We start from the raw sequence: 24,133 nt of genomic DNA, 5'->3' as shown, positions 1-24,133 counted from the left end.
TGCTGCAGCGGCGGTGGCGGCGGAAAATGGCTGCGGCTGAGCCCGCGGACACTCAGCTGATGCTCGGAGTTGGGCTGATCGGTGAGGACGAAGGCGCCCTGCCCCGAAGGCCCGCGCCCCAGTTCTGCCTCCGCCTCCGCCTGGGCCCGGGCTGTCTCTGCTCCCGCGGCCTCCGGCGCCACCTGCGGTGAGGAGGTCGCGGCCCCCCTCTCTGTTGGGCCTGGGCCGGGGGCTGCAGGGCCCGGCTTCCTCGGCGCGGGGACTCGGCCAGTGGCTCTGGGCCAGTCTCGCGTGGGACCCGCTCTGGCCGGGCAGTGGGGTGGAGGGACCCCGGGCTTCCTCCCGGACGCCTGGTGCTGCAAACGAGGCCGGACATCGAGGGTGACAGAGCTCCGGAGGCTGCCAGGGGGCGGCTGCACAGCCGGGGCGGGGGCTGGGCGGAAAGTCGGTGGAGGGCGGCGCCGCTGGGAGGCGGCCGGGCTGACCTCTGAGGGTGGGGGAGCCACGCGTGACTGTCTGCCCTGCACCCGGCTGACCCCGATTGTATGCTTGAGCGGTTCGAGTCTCGGTGGCTAACTGTGACGGCCCGAGTGCTGAACATAGGCACGAATTACTTCCCGTTAAACTTCTACCACAGCCCCGGGGGTGTGTAGGTAATGTTTGACGGCCACATTTTGGAGAAGCAGATGGAGGCCCAGGGTGTCATTTGTGCCGGACGCACGCTAGGAAGTGGTGGAGCCGGGTTTGGGAACCTTGCAGATTAGACGCGGAGCCCCAACTCGTGCTAGTGGGGGAATCCTGCATCACGAGATAAAGCTCATGCATGTAGCCGGAGTGTCCACAAAATCCCACATGGTGGGATTCCGGTCAGTTTTGAGGAAACAGTGGTTGAGGAAGTACGTTGGCATCATTGGGTGTGCCTGAGCCGTGTGCAGTGTTTCAGGGTTGGGTGTTTAGGGAACCATTCATCCCAGAGGCGGCAGCGAGCACCGGGTTGCTTGAATGACTCGGTTCCTTGAGTGCCATTGTCCTTTGAAATAATATTCTATTGAGATTTTTACAAACCCCTAAACATTCTGTTCCTCTAGTGTAGAAGAACATTGCTTGCGTTTAGCAAAACTGTCTTTTCAGTGTCTCAGAGGAGTGCATTTATCTGGGAATGGCTTCCTGTATTTATTTCTGATGTGATTTTCAAACTGCTTGAAAACAAAACCTAATTATTTCAGGCATCTTAGTCCTGCTTGAAGGTATTTCTGAATGAGGTTGGGTTAAATAAATTCTGATAACAGAATTTATCTGGTAACAGCAAAGACGAAGATGACTTATAATCATTTTCAATACAGCAGGTTTTGTATTTTTCATATGGACACGGATTTAAAAGGAATTTGCTTCAAAATAATGGGGGGGAGAACTCTCTCTCCCCCTTATGAGAGGAGGAGGAGCCAGGTGTGTTTGGTTGCTGGAGCCCAATGATGGAGATGGGGGAATTCATTTTTTAAAATTCTTTTCCCTATATGCTTGATATATTTCATAATAAAAGTGTTTTTTTTAAATCTATAGAATAGATAAAAATCCATCCTTACTGCTATATGTGCAGTAACTGGTTTTCTAAAGTCTGGCTGCGTTATTAAAGTGTTCACTTTGATGATGAAACTGTATACATGATGGCATAACCATTATTATTACTATTTTAAATACAGAATTTGCACAAGCAGTATTATGATTTAAGAGAGATTTTGCCATTTTCTTCATCCCTAGTTTTGTTCTTAATAAACCCTTCCTATGTATTTATTAAAAATCCTTCTCACTAGATAAAAATGTAATGATGAGGGCGCCTGGGTGGCTTAGCTGTTAAGCATCTGCCTTCTGCTTGAGTCATGATTGCAGGGTCCTGGGATCCAGCCCCGAGTCGGGCTCCTTCCTCAGCGGCAGGCCTGCTTCTCCCTCTCCCACTCTCCCTGCTTGTGTTCCCTCTCTCACTGTGTTGCTCTCTGTCAAAGAAATAAATAAAATCTTAAAAAAAAAATGTAATGATGAGTTTATGAGAATTTGTGTGGGAGGGGAAGGGTAAAGGGGAAGACCTCTACCAAAGCTGTAAGGCTAAATACTCATTCATGATTTATTATAAAAGCTTTTTACTCAGGTGGCCTAAAACTCAAGATCAGGAGAGCTAGATAATTTGACCAGTAGAGGTAGGTGGGAATTTGGGGTCACAAGTGCTCCAGGATGCTTTATGAAATGGAATGTTAAAACTAATTCCACTAAGTGCTTCTGAGTAACCAATCAATTCACTTCCTTGCTGCTGTTTGACATTCTCACAGTGACCATCTTTCCACCGTAGAAAAGGACACAAATGGAGAAGTTCTGTGGGTGTGGTGTTACCCTTCCACGACAGCAACTTTAAGGAATTTACTGCTGAGAAAATGCTGCCTTACAGATGAAAGCAAACTTCTCCATCCCTTTGTCTTTGGCCAGTACAGAAGAACATGGTTTTATATCACAACAGTCGAAGTTCCAGATTCTTCAGTTTTGATAAAGGTATGACTGCATAAAGGTCAAATGACCAAAAATATTTAAAGCGATGTCACATTATTCCAGTAACTCTTAGCTTTAGACATTATTGTTCACAATACACTTTTGAAAAAAATACTAAATACGATTTTCACTGGGAATGTTCCGTTTCAGGTTTCACTCTCATTTATTCTATAAACATTTGCTGGTGTATATTATATGACTGACCCTGTGGTTGGTATAGTGAAGCCTTTTCCAGGTTATACTCTGTTGGAGTTAGAAATGTAGAAGTACTTTCAAAGTCATGACTGTGATTAATAAAAGTGGAAAGAAACATTTTTCTATAATTAAAAACTTTTAAAGGGTAAAATCCTTGGCATAATTAAGAAAACTTTTCTCATTTGTTTGCGGATGGTAAGGATATTATTAAGAATAGAAAGGAGAGGTAAGGAAACTCATGTATTCAGTAGGCTTTTGGTGTATGTCATTTGATATGAACAGTATCAATGTGACATGTTGAAAACCAGCATGTGGTCATTGTGGGCCACGACGATCCTAATCCCAAGCAACCAGCATGTTTTTTTCAAAGAAAAGAAATATTAGAAAGTGGCTAAGCTCCTTGCATGTTCCTGGGTAGGGACTTCTTTTACCTTCTAGGGCTTTTATAGTAAATAACCAGACTATAAAAGGCATGTTCAAAATATCCATTTAAATTTAAGGAATTACATTTAAAATAACAGGAAGGCAACTATTTAAAAATGCTAAAGGTTTGGGGCCCCTGAGTGGCTCAGTCGGTTAAGTATTTGACTCTTGATTTTGGCTCAGGTCAAGATCTCAGGGTCCTGAGATCAAACCCCAGGGCTGCTTCTCTCCCTCTCCCTCTGCTGCTGCCCCCCCCCCAACATGTGCACTCTCTCTCTCAAAATAAATCTCATCTTAAAAAAATAAAACTGCTAGAGGTTTAAGCCAAAACAGATTCATAATTAGAAAATGTAAATTTGCAAAAAGATAATTTTCAGTGTGTTACAGAAGCTTTGGTTTATGTTCATTAAGTTCTTGCTAAGAGGTCTTAATGTATCCGCAAGTAGATTTATCTGTGTTTTGCCTGTAGTCTGCCAAACAATAGCAACATTGATCTCAAATCTGTTTTTCAGTTTGAAGAACAGCAAGATTTAGAGATAGTTCTTACACTTTAAAATATGATTTCTAAAAATTATGTTATTCATAATAATTTACTTAAATTCATAAATTTCTTTAAATGTTTTACTTTTTTTTTTTAATAAAGATTTTATTTATTTGTCAGAGAGAGAGAGAGTGCAAGTAACAAGTAGGCAGAGTGGTAGGCAGATGAGAGGGAAAAGCAGGCTCTCTACTGAGTAGGGAGCCCAATGTGGGGCTCGATCCCAGGACCCTGGGATCATGACCTGAGACGAAAGCAGCCACTTAACTGACTCAGCCACCCAGGTGCCCCTTAAATGCTTTACTTTTTATAATGTTCTTATTTTTTTCTCATTAGTAGAAATAATAGGTATACGATTACCAGAAATTTATATAGATAAGTGAAGTTTCTTTTAACAGTGCTTTAGACTATATGGCGTTCTACAGAGAACTGACTATTTTAGGAACTGTGTGATTGTTTTTTGTTGTTTTTTTTAAAGATTTTATTTATTTATTTGACAGATCACAAGTAGGCAGAGAGGCAGGCAGAGAGAGGGGGAAAGCAGGCTCCCTGCTGAGCAGAGATCCTGATGCGGGGCTTAATCCCAGGACCCCAAGATCATGACCCAAGCCGAAGGCAGAGCCTTAATGTACTGAGCCACCGAGGTGCCCCTGTGTTTTTTGTTTTTTGTTTTTTAAAGATTTTATTTGAGAGAGAGAGAAAGATCATGAGAAGGGGGAGGGGCAGAAGGAGAAAGAAAAACAGGCTCCCGCTGAGCAAAAGCCTGATGTGGGGCTCCATCCCAGGACCCTGGGGTATGACCTGAGCCAAAGGCAGATGCTTAATCAACTAAGCCACCAACGTGCCCCAAGGAACTGTGTAATTTTTACTGTATGTATTTTTGTTTTCTATCCTCCTATTTCATTAATTAATAGTTGATAAATTGGTAGGTCTAATGGCATTTCTAATTCTGCTTTGATGAGGTTAGGGAAATTTAATTTCTTATCTAGGTTAGGGAAATTTACATTCTTATCTAGGAAATTAATTATTTATGTATATATAAGTGTATGTCCTTTATATGCATGTGTATATGAGCATAAAAGTATAAAGAAGCAAGTGAAAACTTGGTTACATTTTGAGCTTTTCCTTTTAATGCCAGTCTGTCTTGTACAGAGGTTTGCTAGAATATGGTAATAAAAATTAAATCTGTGAAAGTGTCTTTAAAAAGTATACTTTTTTGTTTCTTTTGGACAGGTGACTCATTTTTCTATTGTTCTGACCGCCAAAGATTTTAACCCAGAGAAATATGCCGCCTTCACTAGGATATTGTGTAGGTCTGTATGAAAACTGTATTAAATGCTATCACACAAAAATGAAGATTTTACTCAATAGTTACATAGCAGATTTCTACACCAAGGAAGCAAATTTCAGCCCTCTGCCTCCCCAACTTAATCTTTACTTGCCCTCCAGAAACTGTTTTGTAAAGAGGAACTTTCTCTTCTGCTTTTATGACGCTGCTCCTCTTATTTGGGAAAACATAGAAGGGAGGAGAAAAAGCAATTTATGAACTATCGCAGTTCCTGGGGATTTTGAGTCACTTGCTGCTTTTGTTCTGCTGCTACTACTCACTTCCAGTTTAGAACTTTCCTTAGCAGGATGGATAAGTTAAATGCTGGTGAAGCGATAAGCTGGTTCATAAATGTCAAAGTCTGTGTGTGGGAGTCATTTTGGAGAAAATTAATGGGCATTTTGAATTATGCTAAAGCCCTGGAAAGTATTTCTCAGCTGGAATGCTGAGAAGCTGAGACTGTAATGAATTGGTTAATTGTGATTCGGGTAAACTTTAGTTTCATCCCGGATGCTGAAAAAAATTACGTAAGATATACCAATCTGCTTTCTTGCCTTGGTAAGTATATGCAGTGGAGTTAATGAAATCTTTCTTATTTGTTAGGGACATTGGTTTTTCCCAAACTAGGGCTTTGACATGTTTTGTTTGTTTGTTTTTTAATATTATTGTCGCGAGATAGACTTCGTAATTCTAATGTTATGTGTAACAACCTCACCCCTCAGGCTTATGCCCAATAACTAGTTTTGGGGTGGGGGACAAAGGGAGTTGTTTTTGTTTTTCTCACTATGAGCTTGATAAATGTACTTTTTTTTTTTTTGCCATTTTTGTGTATGCGCATTCGTATATATATCTATCTGTAGCAGAAGTCCACTTTCTCATTACTTAAGGGTTTCAGGTTGGTTATATTTTGACAAAATGAAGTTTTACTGGTTTTGCAGCCAGCTATGATAAGAGAGGCTTCTTGCTCGCCGAAGATAAGTTGCAGGTAAATAGTTCACTGTGGGGTGTAAACAGTTGTCTGCTACTATGGTACTGACACCAAAGGAGATTGTTATCTCCTAGACACCATCTAGAAGCCATGAGCTAAAAACTCTGCAAAGTCGTTTTTGAACAAATACTGGACTCTCATTTCATTGGATTGGGTCCAGGTTAGGTTACCCATTGAATTCAATGGGAAATATTCTGGGGCCCAGAGTGTAAGGTTGCTTTAGAGCCCACTTCCTGCCCGAGAGGAAGCCCAAAGGGTTCTTCGGCTTCTCTAGTGCCATGGCATTGTTGCATTCTGGACTCTTCTCCTGTCACGGTTTAGGAGAAATGAGGACTCAAAGCTATTGCAGCCATCTCCTCTGCCCCTACCCCTTACTGCACTTGCTCTCACCTGTGTATATACCCACACACTCCTGCACGCACACGTGCTCACACACACACACGCATACATGCATACACACTCACTCTCCTCACTGCTATGTCTGTGTGCACAGGCACACAGCACTTTTTAGTGATGCTGAGGTTACCATGGAGGGGCTCCCTTCCATCTCGGGGGAGAGGAACAGGCAGGTGTGCCTTCTGCGTGCTGCTCATGGTTGCCATGGGAAGGGGTTCCTTCCCTGTGTGGGGTCCGGGTCATTTGCCATGACCGCCTTCATCTTCTTGTGCCTCCAGCTAGTGGCCAGGGCAGAGAACCTGGGTTGCCTACACACGTAGAGTCAGTTGTCCATGCATGCGACAGCCTGCGGCTATGGCCGTCCCATCTGTATAAGTTCCCCTAAGCTGGACTTTGTGTTTTTCCTACGGAATGACTTGGGGGAATTGCTCCCTCCGTTCAGTATTTCATGGCCCAGGGTTGTCATGGAAAAAGTAGTTTTACCGTACTACCCTTCCTATGTTTCCCTTCTTCATTACCGTATATCATTTCTATCTTACAGTTTCTTTTTTTTTTTTTTTTTAAGATTTTATTTATTTATTTGACAGAGAGATCACAAGTAGTCAGAGAGGCAGGCAGAGAGAGAGAGGGAAGCAGGCTCCCTGCTGAGCAGAGAGCCCAATGTGGGGCTTGATCCCAGGACCCTGAGATCATGACCTGAGCTGAAGGCAGAGGCTTAACCGACTGAGCCACCCAGGCGCCCCTCTGTCTTACAGTTTTAATGGTGTGTTGTTTGGTGGTGGTAATGTAGGCACATAGTAAAAAAATACAAGCAATACAGAAAGGTATACAATAAGTCCCTTCTTTCCCCTATCCCCAACATCCAAACAGAGACATTTTCTCCATATAGAAATGCGTGTGTGAGTTCATGGGTTCAGTTATTTTATATATATGATAGCTTACCACAGTCATTGTTCTCTACCTTTTTCTTTCTCAATTTGTGCATTAAAAATAAAAAAAATGATGATTGACAAAATTTGGTTAGTAGTTAAAACACTTGCTTTTCTTCACTTAATGTACAATAAATATCACTTTCAATTGGATGTATTTTAAACCATGATTTTATTTTCTTTCCAGTTTTCTATCCCTTTAGCTACTAAAAGACCCAGGTAGGCTGAGGCTGCTTCTCAAGCACAGTTTAGATTTTAGTTATTCACTGGGAGAGATTTTAGGGGAAGGGACTGATTTCACAAATGAGCTATAATTGTAGCCAGTTTCCTGTCAGCACTTTCTGGAACTTGATGATGAATAGATCTAGAGTGCATTTATCACCAGAAACTTACAGGAGTTTGGTTTCTTAATTATCTAAATATAGCTACCTCTGGGAACTCTGATAATAAATATAGGTTCTATAATTAGTGCTTTCTCTGTGAACAACGCAAAACTCCTTCCTTGTCAAAGGAAGTCCCAGCAATAAGATAGAGTTGTTCTGACTAGAAACACCACTTGTGAATGTAAGACATACAGAGAGATAAGTATACCATATTTTTAAGAATAATGGGGCCTCAACAAGTCCATAGGTCATTCTCCTGCCTGAGTGAACGATAACAGGCTTCCCCAGATATAAAGAGAAAGCCACCTTCCAGGAATTGTTGAAGGTCTTGAGTGGTTATTTTTTGGATAAATTTTCAAATTAAATTTTAGAAGTAGTCTAGGCATGCAGATTCAGGCATTCAGAAGTATATTAGCAAGCTGACTCAGATATTGTAGCAAGGACCCGCACATAGCCTGGGGTTGCGTTGCTCTATGTCGTTCATGCTGAAGAAGAGCATGGTTGCTTTTTGTCTTTTCTTACAGAATGTACCTGAAACACGGGAGCCCAGTTAAAATGATGGAGAGTTACATTGCAGTTCTCACAAAGGGGATATGCCAGAGTGAAGAAAATGGCTCTTTCCTTAGCAAGGATTTTGATGCCCGAAAGGCTTATCTTGCAGGCTCCATCAAAGGTAAAAAACCAAACCAACAAACAAACCAAAAAAAAAAACAAACAAACCCAAAACCCAAAAAACAAAAGCACAGAACAAAAACCCATCCCAGATGGTTCCATCCCAACAACAATAATGTCCCCAAGCCCAGGGCAGTCCCCGTTAGGCTCTGAGAATCCATTTTCCTGTATGCTTTCATCTGTGTGATTTTTATTTGCTAAATAGGCAGGTAGTTCAACTTCTACATTGCCTTATTTGATTAGAATGCTGTCGTAGGAAAGCAGATTTTTGTGGCGGTCCTTTCCATAGGATTCTGACAGTACAGAAATGTTCTTTTACGGGAAAGCTTCGTCTCACAGCTCAAGTCTCCACTGACTTCCATAGTGTTCCTGTCCTTACATTTTAGCAGTTACTACTTCCATGTGGAGAGCTCCAGCCCCTGGCCCAGAGTTCCTCTTCGAACTTCCGGCCTTTCTCTCCTACTGAGCATCCAAAATGACAGTACAGGGCCGAGCACAGACTTCAAGCTCCTTAAAGGAGAGGGGAGCTCTGAGGGTCCCACTAGCTCTCATTCTTTCCCTCCCACAGCACTGTCTGTGGGACAGCACTCCTGTTCTAGACCTTTTCAAAGCCGTGCCGTTGGGAGTCTTAGGTTTGTCAGCTCTCTCAAGAGGACCTAAGTCATGACATGTGTATGTGTCGAGGGCAGAAGGCAGAGGGTGTTGGTGCACTTTTAATTTTTAAACTTAAGGATTTTTCATGATGGAAAGCTGCTGGTTCCTTTAATATCATTTACTCTGCTTTCTTGTGACTCTGGCTTCTCCTGTGCAGCCAGCCCAGAATCTCTTGGGGGCAGGTTTAGGCTACTATAGCGTCCGTCCTAGGGAGTGGGTAGGGATTTCTGTGCCCATCAAGGGTATAAGGTGCTTCTTTGTTCTCTGTATTGAGAATATTTTTGTATTCTGTATATAGAGAAGAATCTCAGTGTTTATTGGAAAGAATCCTTTCCAGTTTTATTTCCTTACCTATTAGTTTAACACACTAACATTTTAATTTCTTGTCTTTTAAGACATTGTATCTCAGTTTGGAATGGAAACTGTTATCTTACATACAGCGCTGATGCTAAAGAAAAGAATTGTCGTCTATCACCCCAAAATAGAAGCTGTCCAGGAGTTCACCAGGTATCGTCTCTGGTCATTGAGAAGCGGAGGCTTTGTTGGCAGCCAATTTGGGGCAGTCTGCATTCCGTGTGCTCTGTTCCGTGGCACATTTGGAGTAAATAGAACGCGTTAGGCTGTGAGTGAAATGCCATTTTGGTCTAATGTTTCAGGTGAGATTTAGTTGTTGAAGGTCACGAATTTAGGCAGATTCTTCCTTATATTTAGAAACATGAATACTTTAGAACAGGGAGTTTGAACTTTTCCTTGCCAGACAGTAAATATTTTAGGCTTGTGGGCCATAGGGTGTCTGTCCCAACCACCCAAAATGCCAGAGCCAGTGCGTACGTGCGTGAATGAGTGCACCTGTGTTCTGCTTACACTTTATGTGTAAACACAGGCAGCCGATCCATGGGCACAGGTTCCTGACCCCTGGTTTTTTTTTTTTTTTTTTAGATTTTATTTATTTGTTTGATATAGACATAGCGAGAGAGGGAACACAAGCAGGGGGAGTGGAAGAGGGAGAATCAAGCATCCTGCTGTGCAGGGAGCCCGATACAGGGCTCCATCCCAGGACCCTGGGATCATGACCTGAGCCAAAGGCAGACACTTAATGACTGAGCCACCCACGCGCCCCTGACCACTCTTTTAAATAATCCATTTTTTCACTTTTATCACAGACTCTTCTTCATTTTTTTTTCTTTTTGAGATTTTATTTATTTATTAGAGAGCGCACACATGGGGGAGAAGGGGAAGAAGAGAAATAAGCAGACTCCACACTGAGCAGAGAGCCTGACGTGCAGCTCCATCTCAAGACCCTGAGATCATGACCCGAGCCAAATCAAGAGTTCGATACTTACTGACTGAGCCACCTGGGAGCCCCTCTCTTATTTTTATAACAAAGATTTTTTTTTTTTTAAACAGTACTGTTTTCTTTTTTTTTTTAAGATTTTATTTATTTATTTGACACAGAGAGAGAGAGAGATCACAAGTAGGCAGAGAGGCAGGCAGAGAGAGGAGGAAGCAGGCTCTTGGCTGAACAGAGAGCCCAATGGGGGGCTCGATCCCAGGACCCTGAGATCATGACCTAAGCCGAAGGCAGAGGCTTTAACCCACTGAGCCACCCAGGCGCCCCCCCTAGCTTTTGTTCTTACTATAGGCCAGGTATCGTGTAAGTCACCTTAAATTATTAAATTTACTTACGACACAAGTCTGCAAGGAAGTATTAGTGCCCTCTCTTACGGATGAGAAAATTGAGGCTCCAAAATGCTACCAGTTAGAAAATGGGAAAAAGAAGGCTTAGTAGTCAGAAGGACCTGTGTTAAAGTCCTGGGAGGGCACCCTCCTAGCTCTGTGACCAGGTACAGGATACTTAAGCTTTCTAAGCCTCTGTTTCTTCTTTTTTTTTTTTTTTTTTTTAAAGATTTTATTTATTTATTTGACAGACAGATCACAAGTAGGCAGAGAGGCAGGCAGAGAGAGAGAGGGAGAAGCAGGCTCTCTGCTGAGCAGAGAGCCCGATGCGGGGCTCGATCCCAGGACCCTGGGACCATGACCTGAGCCAAAGGCAGAGGCTTTAACCTACTGAGCCACCGAGGCGCCCCTAAGCCTCTGTTTCTTTATCTGAAAAATGAAGATAACAGTGCCCACTTGGTCAGCTTGTTGTCAGGATTGGAGACACTCTGTAAAGTACTTGGCGTGTACCTTGCCCGTTGTGTGCACGTTAGAAATGATTGCTTGGACTGCAACTGGCTCAGATCTTACGTGAGAGGGCCGGAACTTTCACTCTGCTCTGATCCCCAAAGCCTCTGTTTTGTCACCCAATTACCCTTTTCCTCTACATTTATGCTCTGAAACTGGGACATCCACAGCATCTGAAATACATAGCTGGGCACCAGAGGATTCACCAAATCACTGTTAAGTTCAGCATCTCTTCCTGCAGGAGCTGTATTATTGGAAGTTTTTTAAGAAATTTGTCTTGTATAAAAACAAACACAAAATAGTTTTTAAGTTTGGTCGGGATTTTTTTTTTTAAAGATTTTATTTATTTATTTGACAGACAGAGATCACAAGTAGGCAGAGAGGCAGTCAGAGAGAGAGAGGAGGAAGCAGGCTCCCTGCCAAGCAGAGAGCCTGATGCGGGCCTCGATCCCAGGACCCTGGGACCATGACCTGAGCCGAAGGCAGAGGCTTTAACCCACTGAGACACCCAGGCGCCCTTTTTTTTTTTTTTAAAGATTGATTTATTCATTTGAGAAAGCACAGGCAGGGGGAGAAGCATGGGGGAGTGAGAAGCGGACTCCTTGCTGAGCAGGGAGAAGCGGACTCCCTGTGGAGCTCCATCCCAGGACCAGGAGATCATGACCTGAACCCAAGGCAGACACTTAACCCATCTGAGCCACCCAGGCATCCTGATCGGAATTTTATTTATTTATTTATTTATTTATTTATATTTTATTTTATTACTTTTTAATTTATTTATTTGACAGAGAAAGAGACAGCGAGAGAGGGAACTCAAGCAGGGGGAGTGGGAGAGGGAGAAGTAGGCTTCCTGCCAAGTAGTGAGCCTGATGCGGGGCTCAATCCCAGGATCCTCAGATCAAGACCTGAGCTGAAGGCAGATGCTAAACGACTGAGCCACCCAACCCCCTCCCCCCATCGGAATTTTATTTTATTTTTAAAGATTTTATTTATTTGACAGAGAGATCACAAGTAGGCAGAGAGGCAGGCAGAGAGAGAGGAGGAAGCAGGCTTTGCTGAGCAGAGAGCCCGATGCGGGGCTTGATCCCAGGACCCTGAGATCATGACCTGAGCTGAAGGCAGAGGCTTTAACCCACTGAGCCACCCAGGCGCCCCCCCCCCACTTCAGAATTTTAAATGTGAAGTGAGAACTTCAAAAATTCTTGTTGCTTGTGGGGCCCTGCTTTGGATCCTACCTTCAGACTCCCGTCCGTGGCGGTTTGCAGAGTAGGTGTTGGGAGGAAAGCTTCTAGAAGCGCTGCTCCGTGCCCCCCACGGAGATCCTTTGAAACTTCACCTTGAGCTTTCTGCAGCTCATCTGACTCCAAAAAGGCAGAGTTTAAAATATTGCATGACTTTAACTGAAGCCTGGAGGCACGTTTAGCATTCCTTCTCCCCTCTGCCTCTGGTAGCCAGTTTCCTTCTGGGGAGGGAGGGGGGAGGGTGCCCTGCGTCATGCGTGTGCAGGCAACCATGTGAGCTCTTGCCTTATTCCCCAGGACTCTGCCTGCCCTGGTGTGGCATCGACAGGACTGGACCATACTTCATTCCTATGTGCACCTGCAGGCGGAGGAGCTGGAGGCCCTGCAGATGTGCCCAGGTAGACACAGCATTTCAGTGAAATTCAACCTGACAATAGCCAGGGCTGTTGTTGGTTTGAGGGAGTATTTTTGCATTCCTAAAGGGAATAACGATGATTTATTATTTCTTTGGTAAATGCAACCAAGCCTTTAACCTTAAAAAATTTATTTGTAAGTTTTTAAAATACTGCAGTAAAATACACATAAAATTTACCATCATAGTCATCTTTAAGGATGTAATTCAGAGTCACTAAGTACATTCACTTTGCACAACCATCACCAAATACGATTTACTTTTAATTTGTGCAATTCTCATTTTAAAAGTTCCCTATCAGTGATTTATTTGATTTAGACTTTATTTTGCGCCTTTCCATATTTTTTTCTCAAAGGAAAAATAAAATTATTTTTAAGTGATGTAGTTACTCTTGTATAAAAATTTTCAATGGTAAGATTCTGAGAACAATTTAATAACACAGTATTATTTATATCTGTAGGAATTCTAACGTTGTGGTGACGTAGTCTTTTGTTTTTGTTTCTTTAAATTTAAGGATATCATGCCCTGTATACTTTTATGGCCTTAAGAGATCCTTTCATGAAGTGATAATGATGATGATAGATAGTAGGGGCTTTTGTCTTTGCTTTTTCAATTATGAAAAATTTCTCACATATAAACTAATGTGCAATATTTATTCAAGTTATAAAAAAATAGAATACTCACAGCCTCACCAGAGATGAAAAAGTAGAATACTATTAGTACTTTGAAGCATCTCATGTGCCTTCCCATCTCATTCCTCACTCCCTTTCTCTAGCCGCATACACGGAAACACAGAGCTCTAAATAATACATTGTTTAGTTTTACTAAACTAACTTTATATATGTGGATTCATGATGAATGAATTCTTCTGTGGTTTTTGTTTTATTTTTGCTTAACAATATTTCTGTAGGATTTATGTTTTTTTTTCTTTTTTTGGAGATTTTATTTATTTATTTGACAGAGAGTTAGAGAGGGAACACAAGCATGGGGAGTGGGCAAAGGAGAAGCAGGCTTCCCGCAGAGCAGGGAACCTGATGTGGGGCTTGATCCCAGGACCCTGGAATCATGACCTGAGCCAAAGGCAGATGCTTAACTGCTGAGCCACCCAGGTGCCCCAGGATTTATGTATTTTCATGTGAATATTTGTAGTTTCACTCATTTTCACTGCTGTCTAGAATCCCATTAAGTGATATGCCAAAGTTTATTCACTCAGACTTTTCTCCTTATTCTTATTTATTTATTTATAAGATTTATTTCTCTATTTCAGAGAGAGAGAGAGAGCATGCAAGTGGGAGGGTGGAGAGGGGCAGAGGGAGAGAATCTCAAGCAGACTCCCCACTGAGTGCGGAGCCCACTGCAGGCTCAGTCCCAGGACCCTGAGGCAATGACCTGAGCTGAAATCAAGAGTCAGTCGCTCAACCGACTGAGCCACCCAGGCACCCCTCTCATTATTCACTTTTGAACAGTGCTGCTGGGGTGCCTGGGTGGCTCAGTGGGTTAAGCATCTGCCTTCAGCTCAGGTCATGATCTCAGGGTCCTGGAATCAAGCCCAACATTGGGCTCTCTGCTCAGCAAGGGAGCCTGCTTCCTCCTCTCTCTGTCTGCCTCTCTGCCTACTTGTGATCTCTGTCAAATAAATAAATAAAATCTTTTAAAAAGCAAACAAACAAATAAAACAGTGCTACTATAGCCATTTTTATTATGGGTCTCTTGGTGCGCATATGTAAGACTTTCTCTAGGTTATATGGCAAGAAGTAAAATTTCTGGGTTATAAGGCATGCAGATCCTCAAGCTGCAGGGCGATGCCAAATGTTTTCCTCAGAAACTGTACCAGTTTACCCTCTACAGGGGAGGAGAGGTCCCGTTGTTTCATGTCCTCAACAACTCTTGGTTACTGTCAAACTTTAAAATGTTTGCCAACTTGGTGGCTGTACAATGTTATTTCATGTGCTTTTAATTTATATTCTCTTGATTCCTAATGAGGTTTAACGTATTTCTGTTTTTGCCGTTTGTGTTTCCTCTTCTGCAGAGTAACTGTCTTTTACATATTTTTCCACTGGGTTGTTTTTTTGATGGATTCATAGAAATTCTTTATATATTCAGGATATGAACCCATTGTTGGTTATATATGCTTCAAAAAAATCTCCGAGTTTGCGGGTTTTTTGTTTATTCTCATATCTTATAATGAATAGAAATTTTTTTTTAGACTTTTTATTAAGTGTAATATGCTTCATGTACTTGTCACCCAACTTTAACATTTGTGAACATTTTACAATCTTGTTTTACCTTGTATCCCTCATGTTTTTTTTCCCCTGGTTTTTTTTCTTTCTTTCTTTCTTTTTTTTTTTTTTAAAGATTTTATTTATTTATTTGACAGACAGAGCTCACAAGTAGGCAGAGAGGCAGATGGTGGGGGTGGGAAGCAGGCTTCCTGCTGAGCAGAGAAACTGACTCTGGGCTGGATCCCAGGACCCTGGGACCATGACCCGAGCCGAAGGCAGAGGCCTTAACCCACTGAGCCACCCAGGCGCCCCTCCCCCTGGTTTTTGTTGTTAATTGATGTATAGTTGACATACGCTATTAGTTTCAGGTATACAAAGTTGTGATTTGACAGTTACATCCATTATGAAACATTCACCATAATAAATTACTCACCATCTTTCACCCCATTAAGGTATTACAGTATTATTGACTGTTTTCCCTATGCTGTACTTTTCATCCCTGTGACTTACTTATTTTGTAACTGGAAATTTATCCGTCTTCATCTCCTTCACCCATTTTGCCCATCCCCTTACTTTGGAAATCCTAACTTTAATGTGTTGGAATTTATTAAACTTTTCTTTTATGATTTCAGTTTTGATATTTTGTTTAAGAAAATCTTTATACCAAGGGTAGAAGCAAATTTTGTAAAAATTTAAGGAGTGTTTTTCTTCTCAATTTAAGTCTTTAATATACTACCTAGAACTACTTTTTTTTTTTAAAGATTTTATTTATTTATTTGACAGAGAGAGAAATCACAAGTAGGCAGAGAGGTGGGCAGAGAGAGAAGGGGAAGTAGGCTCCCTGCTGAGCAGAGAGCCCGATGCGGGGCTCGATCCCAGGACTCTGAGATCATGACCTGAGCCAAAGGCAGAGCCTTAACCCACTGAGCCACCCAGGCATCCCTAGAACTACTTTTTTTTAATAGTGAGTTTGGAATTTTTTTTCCCAGGTGGAAAGCCACTTGGCTCAGGATTACTTAGTGAATAGGGTTCTCTTTTCTCCAGTAATCAGTGTCATTTCTGTCATATGTCACAGTTTCTCATGTGAATGAGTCTGTGTTTGCCTGGCCTGCAGTTAAATTTTTGTTTTTGTCACTGTTTTTTTTTTTTTTTTTTTAATGTTTTCTCTTGGTAAAGCAAAACCTTAGCATTGATAAATTGGTCCTCAAAAAAATTTTTTTTGTTTTTAATTGCTCTGCTATGTGAAATCTGAAAAGTCTGGTAGCTCTTGTTTTAGCCTCAGTTCCACAGGTCTGCTCATTTTTTTTTTTTTAAGATTTTATGTATTTATTTATTGAGAGAGAGAGAGCACAAGTAGGCAGAGAGGCAGGCAGAGAGAGAGGGGAAGCAGCTCCCCACTGAGCAAAGAGCCTGACACAGGGCTTGATCCCAGGACCTGAGATCATGACCTGGGTGGAAGGCAGAGGCTTAACCCACTGAGCCACCCAGGCGCCCCAGGTCTGCTGATTCTTGAGTTGCCCCGATTCCTTGAGTGTTTGTCGGATCCGATCTGAAACCGGTGACAGATGATGCCGTCCCTGATAAAGCAGGTGTTTGGCTGTGGTTTCTTAGCGACAAAGACCTAACGGGGGAACTGGCCCAGAGAACCCTTGCTCCCTCTGCCTCAGCATCATTCTTGACCTGAATAGCAATGTCTGAAAAGTAAATGCCTTCTTCCTTGACACTGAAATCTAGTTTTGGGTCATCTGGAGTTGAATGAGCTTCTTCAGGCAGCTGACAATAGTGAAGTCTTTTTTTTTCCTTTTTTTTAAGATTTTATTTAACAGAGAGAGAGAGAGAGATCACAAGTAGGCAGAGAGGCAGGCAGAGAGAGAAGGAGGAAGCAGGCTCCCTGCTGTGCAGAGAGCCCAATGCGGGGCTCCATCCCAGGACCCTGAGATCACAACCTGAGCTGAAGGCAGAGGCTTAACCCACTGAGCCACCCAGGTGCCCCACAATAGTGAAGTCTTAAGAAAATGCCACAGGCTGCTGTTGACAAACCCTGAATAAAGCCGTGAAGAAAAGCATCTCCTGAGCTTTTATTTTTATTTATTTATTTATTTATTTATTAAAATATTTTATTTATTTATTTGACAGACATAGATCACAAGTAGGCAGAGAAGCAGGCAGAGAGAGAGGTGGAAGTAGGCTCCCCGCTGAGCAGAGAGCCTGATGTGGGGTTCAATCCCAGGACCCTGGGATCATGACCTGAGCCGAAGGCAGAGGTTTTAACCCACTGAGCCACCCAGCCGCCCCCCTCCTGAGCTTTTAGACTCGATTCTCATACATTCACAGCAGGACTTGCTCCTACTCTGGTAATGTCAGTCCTCTTCACAATGCAGGTTACATCGCCGGGTTTGTGGACTTGGAGGTGAGCAGTAGATCAGACCTCTATGACGTGTTCGTGAACCTGGCGGATAGCGAGATCACCATCGCTCCGCTCGCGAAAGGTCAGTTCTCTCTCCTGCTCTGTTGTTGATACAAAATGTCAGCCAAGCACTTGTACTCTTTAAAATTAATTCATTTTTAAGCATTTTGATTGCGGTGTAATTGACACCGTGTCCGGTTAGTCTCAGGTGTGCAGTGGAGAGATCCGGTGGTTCCGCACGTTACAGTGCGCGTCGGGATGACTGTGCTCTCAACCCCTTCACCTGTTTCACCCATTCCCCCCGGCCTGCCTTAACCAGTTCTGTTTTTTCAGACTGATCCTCTAAAACTGGTATTTGAGGGCCTGCGTAACCTGCTGTGCTGAAACTAGAGGGATTTTTCTGTGTCTAGAACACAGCGTTTGTTCTTACGGGCCTCGCCGTGGTACTGATACCTTCGGGGTGCTTAGGCCATACAATCCATGTTAATAAGATAGTCTCCTTATCTTGTTCCTCCACATCTCTGTTTAAACAAGCTGTATTAGTTCTCTGCTGCATAACAGATCACTTCTAAATTTAGTGATTTAAAACAGCAAATACTTACTATCTCATTTTGAGGACCGACTTAGCTGAGAGGTGCTGGCTTAGGGTCTGTCTTGAGGATTCAGTCAAGATACTGCCAGGGCTGCTGTCCTCCCGAGGCTCGACTGCCAAGTGAGCTCGTGTGGCTTTCGCAGGAGGTCTCACCACGGGGGCCTCTCTGTAGAGCAGCTGGAGTGTTCTCATGGCACCACAGCTGGCTTCCCCAAGAGCGAATGATCTGAGAGACAGAAAGACCACGGTGCCTTTTATGACTCAGTCTCAGAAGTCATACGCCAGTTCCTCTATATTCTGTTGGTTAGAAGGAAATCATGAAGTCCCATGCACACTTAAGAGAGGGGAACCGGGTTCCACCCCTTGAAGGACAGAGTATCAAAAGAGGTATAGAAATGTAGCAGCGCACAAGGGTTGAGCGTGACTCCTGTGTGGAAAATCTTTTTGAACGGTGTGTCAGTAAGCCCAGGGGAATGAAGGTAAGAGCCATTTGTAAAGCTACCGGGGCAAGGGCTAGCAGTGGCCTGGGCCACTGAAACTGGGAAAGCATTAGGACCGGGCCTGGTTGGGGGGCGGGGGGCGGCCCTCTCCCTGCTGCCTGTGGCTGCTCCGATTCTAGAACATGAGCCCATCCCAGCCAGCATTACATGAATGGGGTTTGGTCCTTGGAGTGACAAACAGAGAAGTTTTTATTTTGAACATGAAGTATAAGTCATGGTTATGCCTCACCTCGTCGCACAGCGTCCCACTTGTGCTCAGTAATAAGACGGAAATGTGGGAGGTTGTCATTTGGTTGTTTTGAAAGTTCCCTCTGGGTGATTGTTGACCTTTTCAAGTGGACGGCTTGGTTTTTATTATGTAAACGTCTAAATAGTCACACATGTGCTTGATCTCACCAGAGGCTATGACAATGGGCAAACTGCACAAAGACATTGGCCAGCTCATTGTTCAGTCTGCAGAAGATCCTGAGAAATCAGACAGCCAAGTTATACAGGTAAGTCGTCAGTGCTCCGACACTGAAAGTCCCAAAGCCGTGTTGCTGGGCAGGGGGCGGCAGGGCTGCATGGAGTGCCCGGGGCTCTGAGCGGCCGGGGGGCAGATGCTCCGACGAGGGTCTGCAGGATGGCCCTGGTGAGGATGAGCGGGTGAGGGGCGCCATTGGCCGAAGAGTTAGCGAGCTCTGGAGACAGATGTACACCGGGGACCAGTGCTGAAGGCCAGCATTCCCAGTAGGAAGTGTAACTCCCCAGTGGTCTGGAATGCTTCTGTGGCCAGCCAGTGCATTCCGTGCCCCCAGCAGAATTTTCATGGAGGAACACGTTGTAAAGAGAAGGTTGCTGTGCAAATTGGTCAGAAACTGAGCAGCGGAATCTAGACAGCCTTTTGTTTGTTTGTTTTGCTCCTCTGTTTCATGAGCTTACTGTTAGCCCAAATAAAAGCCCAAACTCCTTATTAACATAGTCCTTAAGATTCTTCACAGCTGCACCTCTTTCCATATGCCCCATGCTTTTCTTGACCATAACTCCCTTCTTAGAGCATCTTTATCTAGCTTTGATGTATTGTGTTCAGAACATCAGAAAGCATATAATCAGATCCCTGCCAAAGCAAGCAGGCTCTGGGATCGCACCCTGCAGGGCTGGCCGCCGGTGGGGGCTACCTGCCTGCGGGCTCTACTTGTCAAGCTGACCATGGTGTTCGTGTGGACCCGCCCCCTGCCCTTGCCAGGTTGGGATAGTCAGAGAGTGTCTTTAAGTCTCTCCATGTGGTGATGGAGCCCCTCCTCCGCACCACAGCCTGCTCCTTGCTCCTCCCCTGGGATATACTCCCAGCCTGGCCTCTCCCACATCTTGGCTCATCTGGACCCTTGTGTCATCCTGTGGGGGCCAGAGGCCTGGAAGGATTGTCTCCCACTCTCTGCACCTGTGCCACCTCGGGGGGGCTCCTCTGATAAGCAGGCCCCGCGCACCTGGTTGGACCTGGCTCTTTTCTCCATTTATTCATTCATTTACCCCGAAGATATGTATTGAACACTGACTCTTTGTCGGGCATCAGGCAAGGGGGATGGATACTGCGGGGAGCAGAGTCTCCTGCCTTTGTGGCCTGTATTTACTGGAGTAGATGAATAGAAAATTCTGTAAATGCCAGATCACCGCGAGCCGTGATGAATGAATGCCGTGACAGAACAAGAGGGCAAGGTAGAGAGTGTTAGAGAAGGGGTCACACAGCTTTCTGAAGAGGCGGCCTGTGAGTTAAAGGCTGAGAGGAGCCACCACTTTGACAAGAACCCGGCAGCAGTACTGTTCTTTCCGTTCCGTGCTGGTGGCCCATTCTGCTCTGGCCAGGAAGAGTGGGCGGGTCTTGTCCTAAGGACCTGAACACTGAGACTCTCCTCTCCTTCCATGGGGATCATCGTTGCCCATCCATCCCTCTGTCAACATTTGGGTAAAAACTGGTTTTTTTTTAAGATTTATTTGAGAGAGAGAGAGTGAGTGAGTGGAGGGAGGGGCAGACTCCCTGCTTAGTGGGGAGCCTGATGTGGAGCTCGATCTCAAGACCTATGAGATCATGACCTGGGTCAGAACCAAGAGTCAGGTGCTTAAGCAACTGAGCCACCCAGGCGCCCCCAACACATTGACTCTTTACAGTGTTGGTTAACTGTGTAAATATGAGTTTTGAATTAGTGTGTTTTTTATGGGCTCAAAGTGATACACAGGTGACTCGGTATAATGTACGAGGAAAGTGCCTCGCATATTGTAGGGGTTTGAAAATATGTGAATGAATGAATGATGTCAACAAACCAAGCAAAAGACGTGACTTAATGTGAGCTCTGGGGACTCCTCCGCCATACAAAGCGCTGTCAGTCAGTAAGGAGGAACAAAGCCCACGTGACAGGTGCTGGGTCACTCACGCCAGGCAGCAGAGCACTTCCAGAGGACGTTTGTACTAAAAACAAGAGCAGGGTTCCTCAAAAAGTTAAACACAGGATTACCGTAGATCCAGCAGTTCTGTTGGATCTATGTGAGAAAGAATCGGAAACGGACTCAGATAAGTACTTGTACACCAGGTTCATAGCAGCACTATTCACAGTAGCCAGTAGGTAAAACATAGCCCAAATGTCCATCCGTGGATGCATGGATAACAGACTCACGCATGGAGTGGAAGACCATTCAGCCTTAAAAAGGCATGAAGTTCTAGCCTGTGCTACCACATGGACAAACTTCGAAAACATGCTCAGTGAGAGAAGCCAGACACAAAAGGACACATACTGTGTGATTTCACTTACAGGAGGCACCTAGAGTAAGCAAATTCATCGAAGCAAAAAGTAGAATGGTGGTTACCAGGAGTTGGAGATGGGATGGGGAGTTACTGTGTAATGGGTACAAAATTTCAGTTTGGGAGGATGAAAAAGTCCTGGAAATGGATAATAGTGATAAAACTCTGTGAATGTACTTAAAGGCACTGAATCATCCACTTAAAAATGGCTAAAATGGCAAAAACAGGACACTGGTTTTCCTAAGTTGTTCTAAGTTTGTTTCATTTTTCCTAACTTATAAGTGTGATAAACTTAAAAATATCAGGAAGGATTCTCTTTGAAGGCAACAATGATTCATATTTGCCTGTTCCATTGAAGGATATTTCCCTAAAAACGAGAGAAATCTTCACCAACCTGGAACCATTTTCAGAAGTTTCTGGTGATGGAGAAAAGCTAGTCCTCAACTTTGAGGCCCTAAAGCAAAGACGATTTCCACCAGCAACAGAAAACTTCCTTTACCATCTCGCAGCAGCGGAGCAGATGCTGAAAATCTGATTGTGACGACGTATCACGGAAGAATGATCACTCGCACCACGATTATCCACTAACTATGTAAAATACTGAAAATAACAAAATGTTCTATTTTTAATGGTTTATTTGGAAGTATTGCGATTTGACCTGAAAGAGTCCTGAAACACGTATGAAAACCCTTCCGATTTTCTTCTGATTGATTTCCTGCCTGGGCTCAGTGTTGGACAAAGTGCTGTAACTACTTTGTATAACGTTAGCAATGGTGTGGCATCCTGGAGGAAGAGAGAAAAAGCTCTGCCAAGTTCTTGTGCAAATCACAGCAAACCCAAAAGCCTTCGTTATGATAAGTTCCAGTTGTCTCACTGCGTAGCCACCAACTAACAGTTTATTTTCAGAAAGCTGCCGAAATTTTGCTTCATATTCTTCTAGGAAGAACTTTTATTCCTCATGAGGAACTCTACTTTCTGAGCCAAACTAAGTTTTCTGCAGAACAGTCTAGAAGATCATTCAGAAAAGATCCTGCAGTTGCACTTTCTTGTAAAAGAATTTTTTTGTCTTGGCCTTTGAACATTTTTGCCTATATTATGAGGATTTTGCATAGATTTTATACTTGAGTAGACAACTTTAATAATCCATATTTATACTGTCACAGAGGTAAGCATTTGGCAAACTGAAGCCACTAGTACTCTTTAATTAACCCTGTTGCTAGCAATGTTCTTTTTTAAAAAGATGCCAGTGATTATATGGTAGAGTAAATAAGAAGCCCATTTTGGATGTAAAGGTCTGTATGAATGAAACAGCAACTTCCCATAATTGCCAAGGCCAAGACCAGAGGGTGTCTTCAGACTTCAGGAAAAGTAATTTGGCCACATAAGAAGGTAACCGTTCTTGTTCAGGTTATGTATCTTTTTCATAATTGGAGACTTAAAAGTTGCAAAATAAGCATGGAGGTCTAAGTTCTGTATTTGTTATTTTATTCTCTGTATTCAAATTAGTTATGAAAGGTTATTTTACACTCACTACTGTTGTCCTTAGAAATCTTACCAAGAGAAATGTTTGCAAAAAAAAAAAAAAAATCGTCTTTATCTTTCTTTTATTCTTTGTGTTAGACATTTCTTGAGTAAAAATACAAAAAATAGCCTTTTCCCCTCCCTCCTTGGGTGGGGGTAGGGGAGGATGTGGAATGAGGTAATGTTTCTAAGGCAAACAATTGAAAATTAAGTCTGCACTTTATGCAAACAAATATGAACATCTTTATCTCCCTCATTTTTTGTATTACTCTATCAGCTAATGATCAACGTTGTTAAAATTACAGATTTATGATGGAGAAATAAATTGGAAATATTTTGATACTCTGTAACACAGTTTTAGGGAGCTGAAGAATTGTGCCCTCTTTCTGTAATTCTCCCCACTTCGAACGAAAGATAAAACCCTTCGGTCAACGCAGATGTGCTGGGGAGTTCTTACAAGATGTGTTTGAAAGTCAGGGGGTTTGGGCTCCCTTCTTCCACCCCGGCTCATCATCCCCCCCACCCCCCTCCCTGCCCTCACCCTTCTCCCTCCCCCACTCCCTAGGCCTGGCACTTCAGTGTCTCTTCTGAAAAGATGCCCTGCATTTCTGCTCTGTCCTCTGATAGTGGCTAAGCCTCCACCTGGGGCCTTTGTATGTTTTGTTCTTTAATTTTGTTTAGTGTACACCTAGGGCTATACTGAGCCATCTGGTAGAATTTTTTCTTTTCTTTTCTTTCTTTTTTTTTTTTTTAAGTAGGCTCCACGCCCAGCATGGAGCCCAATGCGGGGCTTGAACTCACCACCCTGAGATCAAGACCTGAGCTGAGATGAAGAGTCAGACGCTTAATTGACTGAGCCACCCAGGCGCCCAGTAGAACATTTTTTGTTCTTCTAGGCTGTTGTGAAACCCTTTTAACGAAGTTTGAAGACAACCATCATTCTGGCCTAGGGAACCCTGCCTGAAAGCCACAGATAGAGTCCTTGATGATCTGGGCAGGGTATGTTGGAAATATTTTTCCAGTATGCCAGCGTTTGAGTGCCTACTCTGCCATGCATGGTGTTGTATCCTGAGGCCTCCCTGATGCACAGGACACACTTCCTGCCCCAGGCACACAGTTTACTGGGGCTCAGGGACAACAAACAGGCTGTTCTGCCGTGGTGTGGCAAGTGCCAGATACAGTATGAGTGCTATGGGAGCACATTGAAGGGGCAACGAGTTCATACTATGAATCCTGGAAGG

At 43.5% G+C, this 24,133-nt stretch overlaps 1 protein-coding gene across 3 annotated transcripts; it reads left to right on the top strand.

The window, feature by feature from the left end:
* DENND10 (DENN domain containing 10) lies at window positions 1-22,824 on the top strand. Of its 3 annotated transcripts, none has more exons than XM_032878716.1 (9): window positions 1-81; window positions 2,342-2,538; window positions 4,925-5,004; window positions 8,239-8,387; window positions 9,436-9,547; window positions 12,763-12,863; window positions 17,481-17,588; window positions 18,998-19,092; window positions 21,730-22,824. In XM_032878716.1, exons 1-9 carry the CDS (start codon window positions 27-29, stop codon window positions 21,904-21,906), a joined length of 1,074 nt encoding a protein of 357 aa, XP_032734607.1. In that variant the 5' UTR covers window positions 1-26; the 3' UTR covers window positions 21,907-22,824. The 3 variants fall into 3 exon arrangements, with proteins under 3 accessions (XP_032734607.1, XP_032734616.1, XP_032734624.1); XM_032878725.1 differs by having other exon boundaries at window positions 2-81; window positions 2,322-2,538; XM_032878733.1 differs by lacking the exon at window positions 4,925-5,004 and having other exon boundaries at window positions 2-81; window positions 2,322-2,538.
* The last annotated feature ends 1,309 nt before the right edge of the window (window positions 22,825-24,133 follow it).

Source organism: Lontra canadensis, unplaced genomic scaffold, assembly GCF_010015895.1.
Source record: "Lontra canadensis isolate GAN:19392208 unplaced genomic scaffold, GSC_riverotter_1.0 scaffold3, whole genome shotgun sequence".
Taxonomy (NCBI): Eukaryota; Metazoa; Chordata; class Mammalia; order Carnivora; family Mustelidae; genus Lontra; species Lontra canadensis.
This window is presented reverse-complemented; position numbering and strand designations above follow the sequence as displayed.